The sequence below is a fragment of the Setaria italica genome, chromosome VIII (assembly GCF_000263155.2).
Source record: "Setaria italica strain Yugu1 chromosome VIII, Setaria_italica_v2.0, whole genome shotgun sequence".
Classification (NCBI taxonomy): domain Eukaryota; kingdom Viridiplantae; phylum Streptophyta; class Magnoliopsida; order Poales; family Poaceae; genus Setaria; species Setaria italica.
Genome location: NC_028457.1, coordinates 36,428,679 through 36,437,209, shown reverse-complemented (window position 1 = coordinate 36,437,209; position 8,531 = coordinate 36,428,679). Strand labels below are relative to the sequence as shown.

The 8,531-nt window shown below is 44.7% G+C and overlaps 1 protein-coding gene across 1 annotated transcript; it reads left to right on the top strand.

The window, feature by feature from the left end:
* Window positions 1–642: 642 nt before the first annotated feature.
* On the top strand, window positions 643–2,982 carry LOC101770125. The gene is made up of 5 exons (XM_004980750.1): window positions 643–838; window positions 1,030–1,659; window positions 1,771–1,891; window positions 2,601–2,725; window positions 2,813–2,982. The coding sequence occupies exons 1-5, from the start codon at window positions 643–645 to the stop codon at window positions 2,980–2,982; spliced, it is 1,242 nt and encodes a 413-aa protein (XP_004980807.1).
* The last annotated feature ends 5,549 nt before the right edge of the window (window positions 2,983–8,531 follow it).

Genomic DNA, 8,531 nt, shown 5'->3' with positions numbered 1-8,531 from the left:
CGGCAGACCGGCGGGGCGCCAGCACCACCACGCCTGGGCGCCGTTGCGCTGGGCGAGTGGGCTGACCGGCAGGCCACCAGCCCACCACCACGCCTGGGTGGCGGACCGGTGGCACCACGCGTCCGCGCCTGAGCGGCGGACCGGCGGAGCGCCGGCCGCGCCTGAGCGAGGGCAGGAGCCAGGAGCAGCAATAGCAAGTCGATCTTCGACAATCGACTGCAATAGCAAGTTTTGAATTTCTGATCTACCATGGCTAATGGTTAGTACTCACTACTCACTACAAATTAGTAGTATTGCTTATTATTGCACAAAATTAGAGTAGGTACTACTGTTTTGTATACTTATTATTGAAGTACTGATTTGTCTTTTTTTGCACTTAACATTCACAGTGGATTCTTCAGACACTCCCAATAGCGCAGCACCTAGCCAAGAGGTTGGAACAGAAGTAAGGACAAGAAGAAAAACTGATCCGGCATGGGGGTATTGTACACATGTTACTGAGGAAGGAAAAAAGAAGATCAAGTGCATGTATTGTGACATGATTTTGAAAGGAGGAGGAATCCATCAATTCAAGGAACATTAGCCAAATATCCAAGAAATGTGGCTGGATGTCCAAAGGTTGGTCCAGAGGTTCAACATGCAATGAATCAAAGTATTGAAAATTGGAAAGATAAGAAAAGGAAGCAGCAAGAGATTTATGAGGAAGAAAACCCGTATGGGCCTGACCCTGGAGATGAGGAATCATGTGATGTCTCTAATACTGAAGCAGCCCCAACCCGGCATGTTCCTACTGCAGCAACTAGAGGAAGAAAAAGAGGCATTGCTACACCTAGTATTGGCAAGTATTTCAAGCCTAAAACCGGCCTGGGGATCAACCTACAATAAAGAGTGTGCTCCAAGGAGAAGAAGTCAAGTTAAAGACTGATTTGTGTATGGCAAGATGGTTTATTGATGCATCACTTCCATTTAATGCAAGTAACTCCATCTTTTATCAGCCAATGCTTGATGCTGTGTGTGCATATGGTTCAGGATACAAGGGGCCAAATTTCAATAGTTTGCGTGGTCCATTACTTGCAAAGTGTGTTGAGGAAACTAGAAATTTGGTTGATGGATTTCGTAAAACTTGGAGGCAAACTGGTTGCACAATTATGGTTGATGGATGGACTGATAGGAAGAGAAGGACCCTCATCAACTTCTTGGTACATTGTCCCAAAGGTACTATCTTTCTCAAGTCAGTTGATGCCACTGAAAGTTCCAAAACTGCAGAGTTCTTGTTCAGATTATTTAGAGATGTAGTGAACTTTGTTGGTGCTGAACATGTTGTTCATTTTGTCACTGATAATGCCTCAAACATGGTTGCTGCTGGTAGAAGATTAGAAGATGAGTTCCCATCTATTTATTGGTCCCCTTGTGCTGCCCATTGTTTGAATTTAGTATTGTCTGACTTTGGCAAGGAAAATTTAGTGAAGACCACTGTAGCTCATGCATCATCTATTACAAAATATATCTACAACCATTGTTATCCATTATATCTAATGAGGAAGTTCACTAAGTGTCATGAAATTCTTCGGCCTGTGCAAACTCATTTTGCTACAAATTTTGTTGCTTTGCAAAGCATATACAAGCACAAGGCTGATCTTCATGCAATGGTGGTCTGTAGTGAGTGGACTAACTATGCATATTATAAGGATCCACAAGGGAAAAAATTTACCAAAGCTGTGCTAGATCAGAACTTTTGGAAAGATTGTGCTGTTGTCTGTCAATTATCAGAACCAATTGTTAGGGTGTTGAGAATTGTGGACAGTGATGAGAGACCTGCAATGGGCTATCTATTTGCAGCCTTCCATGCTTCTCGAGAGGAAATTGAGAAGAGGTTTCAGAGGAAGAAGGAGTTAGTTAAGCCCTTTCTGGAATACATAGATGCATGATGGGATAAACACTTTGATAAGAATATTCATGCTGCCGGCTTTTGGTTCAATCCTAATAACTAGTATAATGATCAACTAAGAGAGAAGTATAGTTTCACTTTTTCTGGAGTTCTTGATATCATTGAAAAATATGCTGGGAAAGATATAGCTCTTCGGAGTTCTTTGACAAGAGAGATGAGAATTTTTAGAATAGGAGAAGGTGATTTTGGACGTTCAACTACTATAAATGATCGACAACACATGCTTGCTGGTAACTACGCTTTCATTATATTGTTGTCTTGTAATTTTCTGTTACATTTCAGCACCTTTAATTTTTTTTTCTTTCACACAGATGAGTGGTGGCAAACCAATGGCTGCAGTGCTCCAAATTTACAAAAGCTAGCCTTGCGTGTGTTAAGCCAAACTTGTAGTGCTTCAGGATGTGAGAGGAACTGGAGTTTGTTCGAGCATGTACACAGCAAAAAGAGGAACGGACTTGAGCATGAGAGGCTAAATGATATTGTTTATGTTCATTGCAACTTGAGATTGCACCAAAGGTACCTTTTTGTTTTGCTTCATTACAACTTACAAGAGATGCCTTGCTGTTCATTTTGTTTCTAGAAATAATACATGATTATATTCAATTTTTCCTACATTAGGTCAAAAAACGGTTACAAATTATGATCCAATCAGTTTGGATGAGATTCGAAAGGGAAATAAAGCATGGACCGTAGAAGATAATCCACCACATCTAAACTTGGAAGAGCTAAATGAATTCCGTGGTGAATTTGCTTCTTTGAGTATACAATGTAGTGATGGTAATATCAAGTGTTCAAATTATTTGTTTTCAGCAATCAGCATACATGTTTGCCTATGCTAGCATTTAACTTAATAATGTTTTTCAGATTTAGAGCTAAACTTGGATGAGGCTGAGGCTGATACAATGGAAGAAAATGAAGTAATGGCTGCTGTCAACGAAAATGTGCTTGATGATCTTGATAATGCATTTGATGAAGGTTTGGAAGCAAGTCTGAGTGCTGCAGCTGAAGTTCAAGATTGGGCGCCATTTTACTAGTTGTGGAGTTGTGGCTTTGTGAACTTGTCCCTGTTTGTGACTTTGTGTGGCTGTGCATTGTGGTTGTGTACTTGTGTGGCTGTCTATGCATTGTGTGGCTGTGTGCATTGTGGCTGCCTATTGTCAAGTTGTTTGAATTTGCGAACTTATCCTTATTGTCAAGTTGCTGTTTGAATTTGTGGTTTGCATGTTTAACATTTGAATAGTTGAACTTGGATATTGTCCCTATTGTCAAGTTGTTGTTTGAATTTGGGAACTTGTCCCTATTGAACTTGTATATGTAATTATGTATTAATTATGGCTGGTATATTCGACCGGTTCAAAGGTATCTTTGGCCGGTTCACTTCTCTAATTCAAAGCTATCAATCACTTCTCCGGTTCAAAGTTATCAAACCGATGGTTCAATCAGTTTTTAACGGTTTGACCGGTGAACCATTAAACCAAAGGTCTCACCGGTTCGATGACCGGTCCGGTCCTAATAACTTTGCTCTGAATCAAGATGGTGATTTATCTCTATAAGAAACCTGAAGCTGTGGATGAGGACACACCTACAGGCACGCATAACGCTCCTCGAGGTCCTAGAGAAAAGCATCAGCAATGGTGACATGCCAACGTACTCGATCTAACCAATTTGATTACAGAAGCGCACAAGAATAGAGAATGCCATAGCAAGAAGGACGGCAGTAGAGAGGGACACCATGGCACCATACTTATTGCGTCACAGGAAACGTGGCCTACAACCCCCGGGCATGGCTACCGATGCCCCATCTGAAAGAATATCTCAATAACACCGGATACCAGGCTCGACAGCTCCATTGTAATTTGTTATTTTGGTTATTGAATGACATCATAGTTATTGGAGCTAATATGGTTGTTAGTATATAACTTAGCATTGTCTAATAGGACTTAATGATCAAAGTATTGGCTTATGACTATGTTTGGAATTGCAAATTAAAAGAAGCTACAAATCCCTGAAGCTAGATTGTTAACGCCAGATGACCCAACGGTTGATGAAATTAACAGGTCGAAGTATTAGCTTTCGTGCATTGTGTCAAGATTCAATACACCGAATGCTTGATTATAAAATTTGTATTGAGTGCAATGGAAGATTCACCGGAGCATTGTCCACGGAGGAGTTCATGTCATGGCTAGAGTGCTTGAGTAGCCAGTACGCTGATCTGGTAGTAGTGGCTGTCGTATTTACATCTATGGACCCACCAGAAGGTTTGGACAGTTCTAAATATGAGGTTGGACACCGAGACACATCTGATATGGAGACCATAGTGTAGGACGGTGTAGTCTATATAGAAAGAGAGGAACTAGTCGACGATTAGGAAAGTACTCGTTATAATAAGAATAGAACTTCTCTAGTCATACCCGACTAGTATTCTTATAACCAATGGACATGTAACCCTGCCCCCAGCAATATAAGGCGAGGCAGGGACCCCCTCCAAAGTAATTCAATCCAACCAACACACCGGACATAGAGTATTACGCAATCTAGCTGCCCGAACCTATCTAAATCGTGTGTCTGTGTTTACCTTCGAGTTCCTGATCTCGATGAGCTACACTAACCAAAACAGTACCTCGGGCAACCCCCTCGGTAGGTTGCCGGGTCTAAACACCGACTACTAGCGTGCTAAGTAGGGGACCTCGCTAAGAATCCACTCGCGAACTCGATGGCACAAGTCATCATCAAGCCAATTGTCGCGTTCGAAGCAGGTGCGATATTTGTCTTCAGCTCCTAGGTTTGCATCGCACATGGCGCTGGAAATTTCCACCGCCACACTGCGTCAACCTCGGAGAAGAAGCAACAAATCATGAAGCTCCAGCCCCAAGATCCGGAAGATCTCATTGAGAATTTTGACGAAGATTCAATTTATGACCTAGTCAGAGGCTGGGGGGACGAGTCCGAGTTCAAGTCGACTACTCCTGCCGGTTGGATTGACTTTCATGAGCTAGCGCATAAGCCATCGTGCGAGTCGAATTACCACCAGAGTCGATTCCCATTTGGACTCTACAACGTGAGCACTATTTATCAGGTGGCCCTGTCTAGATCACAATCCGATATGGATACGATCGAGAACCTCAACTACTAATCGGATCCGGATGACGAGACTCCTTTATCAAGTCTGCAGCAGGGCCTGGTAATCACATCAACTCCTCAAGGCAGATCTGTCTACTAGCCTAACATGAAGCCACCCGCTCCTGCCAAGGATGGCGATTCACGCCGTATCGCCCACCTCGACACTCTCCCATATCAGGAGGGAGCTCCTCTATCGCCCATCTACGAGGAAGGTGGCATCACGAAGGTCATCACTTCAAGCTCGACAAGCTACTCTCCAGAACGAGAACTCTTCACCGTTATCGTTGGATAAGAGGACGAAGAAGAAGAGCAATGGGATAGAAACCCATGACATGAGCGTCAACATTGTCGAAGAAGAGACCGAAGCTCAAAGAAATCGATGACGAGAAAGAAACGCCACAAAGTAGAGCGCCCCTGCCCCCATGCAACAGATCTACCAATCCAAAACCTTGATAACGCATTTAAAGCAGTTCAAATGCATCATCATCATACTCCCTTGGCTACCGTTGCGTCTATTGATCTCATCACCCGCGCGATGCCCGAGAACAAGTACAATAGATAGTTGGCTGAACTGGCGGAACTCATGTGCGAATAATTCGATCAGTAGAAACCGATACAGTTAGTCCAGCGCACTGCATCCCAGCAAAGTTAACATGGCAGCAGCCACCGTGGCCCTCCATCTAGACCAAGTCAACTCGGAGGCACCAGACTAAGTCCACCTGGAGGCCCCAAACCAAGCCAAGCTGCAATTGAAGGTAACCAGGCAGGACCCTCAAGAGGCCGTGGCCACTATGGGGCTAACCCAGAGCCTAAACGCCCAATAGGAGACCTCCGCAACAAGATCAACACCAACCGTGATGCTTGTACCATCATCAATGGATAGCACCGCAAGCATGAGTAAGAAGTTGAATACCTAGGAGATGATACTGACGGGTTCCCCACCTTCTCCAGACATGTGAGGAAGACAACTTTACCCAAAAAGTTCAAACCCCCGGGCAACACCAAGTACGATGGCAAGCAAGACCTAGTCCAATGGCTTCGGTGCTACTCGCTGTCAGTACAAACAGCTGGGGGAAACGACAACACCAAAGTCATCTACTTCCCTATCTGCATGGAGGTGGCGCCACTCACATGGCTCGAATCGTTGGACAATAACTCTATCAACTCGTGGAAGGACCTCAAGGTGGCATTTTGGCAACAGGATCGACTTGTCCCAGGTCAAGCAACAAGAAAGCAAGACCCTGAGGAGCTATTTACGTTGCTTTTTCGACAAGAAGGCTACAATTGTGGTTATCATGGAGCGTGATGTCATTGACTGCTTCCAGAACGGCCTCCGCAACCGCTGGATATTTCAAGACTTTAGCAGAAGATGCCTCACTGATGTCAAATCTCTCAAGATTGTGGCACAGGCATGGGCAGATGAAGAAGATAAAGAGATCGAAAGGTTTGATTCCAATCGCAACAAGGGTCAGAACAACAACAATCAGGACAATGGCCAACGTAACAACAAGAACTACAACGATCGCCCCAACAATGACAACCAAAAACACTACTCGAGAAATCAGAACCGCAATTGCAAGCTAGACAATACTCTCACGGCAATCTCGTAGTCATCCAAGAAAGGTGGTGGCAAGAACCCATCCAACACCATCAACGTCAACTTTGGTAGAACCCTGGGTACTACTACTATGTTGTCCCAGAAGCTCACCCTTCGAGAGATAATGTCCATTAAACCTACAACGCCAACGTTCCTCAAATGATTTGAGGTGCCAATTACCTTCTTCATGAAGGACCAATGGAATAGTTTATCAGACCCAGGACAGTATCCCCTCATCCTGGACCGAAGAACACTACCGGACAATGTCCTGTTCGCCAAGACTTACTAAAGTACTGATCAATGGCGGTAGTGGTCTCAATGTCCTGTTCACCAAGACACTGAAGAAGATGGGCCACGATGTCATCAATATGCTCACCCCAACGAAATCTCCGTTCTATGGGATTGTCTCGAGCAACGTGGCTCTACCCCTCGGACAGGTGGTTTTGCTAGTTATCTTTGGGACCAAAGAACACTACTGAATAGAATACATCCGGTTCGAGGTGGCAAACTTCAAAACATCATACCACACCATCCTCAGAAGACCAGCATTGGCCAAATTCATGGCCATCCCGCACTACATGTACTTAGTACTCAAGATGCTGGGACCCAAGGGAGTACTGTCCCTGCGTGGAGACTTGAAGAGGTCGTACAACTATGACATAGAAGCCATGGAGCTAGCAGCAACTACCCAAGTACCAAACTTGATGATGCAAGTCTTCGCCGAATCCAAGAAGTTGTCCCCGTCAGAGCTCGAGATTCCAGAAAAAAAGTCGGGGGCAACCAAGGTCAAGCTGACAAGTGAAGTAGACGTCAAAGCCATTGACCGTGAGAATGGTGATAGCTCCAAGATAGCCTTGATTGACACAAGGCTTTTTCCTAAATAGGAAAGCGCGCTCGTCAATTTCCTCCAGGCCAACTGAAACATCTTCGTGTGGAAACCAGTGGACATGCCGGGGGTGCCCAGGGAGTTGATTGAGCACTCACTCAACGTGAATCCAAAAGCTACACCAAAAAGGTAACGCCTATGACGATTCACCCAAGATAGAAGGGAAGCCATCAATAACGAGCTGGCCAAACTACTCGCGACTGGCTTCGTAAAAAAAGCCTATCATCCATAGCGGCTCGCTAATCCCGTCCTGGTGCGAAAGAAAAACAACAAAGAGTAGAGGATGTGTGTCGACTACACAAACCTCAACTAGCACTTTCCAAAGATCCCTTCAGGATCCCAAGGATTGATCAAGTCATTGACTCCACAGTTGGATGCGCCCTCCTCTACTTCCTTGATTGCTACTCGGGGTATCACCATATAGCTCTCAAGAAGGAAGACTAGATCAAGACTGCGTTCATCACCCCATACGGAGCTTTCTTCTACACAACAATATCTTTCGAGTTGAAGAAGGTGGATGCTACTTATGAATGGGCAATCCAGGAGTGCTTCAAGAAGCAACTACACCACAACATGGAGGCATTCGTGGACGACGTGGTCGTAAAGACTAGAAATCCTGACGACCTGAATGCAAATCTAGAAGAAACTTTCGCAAGTCTGCGAGAAATGTGTCTTCAGGTGCCTTCCGGGAAACTACTTGGGTCATCATTAGTCACCAAGGCATTGAAGCCAACCCCGAGAAGATCTTCGCCATCAACAATATGCATGCCCCATCAAGCATCAAGCTCTACAACAATTGAAGGACTTCCTATCAAAGCTACTAGTCCTCACGGCGCCAAACCCCAATGAAGATTTGTTGCTCTACATCACCGCGACTACTGACGTTGTCAGCATGGCTATTATGGTGGAAAGACCGGAATCAGGCCATGTATTCAAACTACAGAGGCCCGTCTACTTCATAAGCGAGGTGCTGTCAAATT

Bases quoted from the DNA above. Each gene is read 5' to 3' on its own strand.
- LOC101770125 (XM_004980750.1), top strand. From the start codon at position 643: ATGAATCAAAGTATTGAAAATTGGAAAGATAAGAAAAGGAAGCAGCAA. The intron at 1,660-1,770 runs GTGAGTGGACTA...GTCAATTATCAG, and splicing joins TCATGCAATGGTGGTCTGTA to AACCAATTGTTAGGGTGTTG. The intron at 1,892-2,600 runs GTTAGTTAAGCC...TGATCCAATCAG, and splicing joins AGGTTTCAGAGGAAGAAGGA to TTTGGATGAGATTCGAAAGG.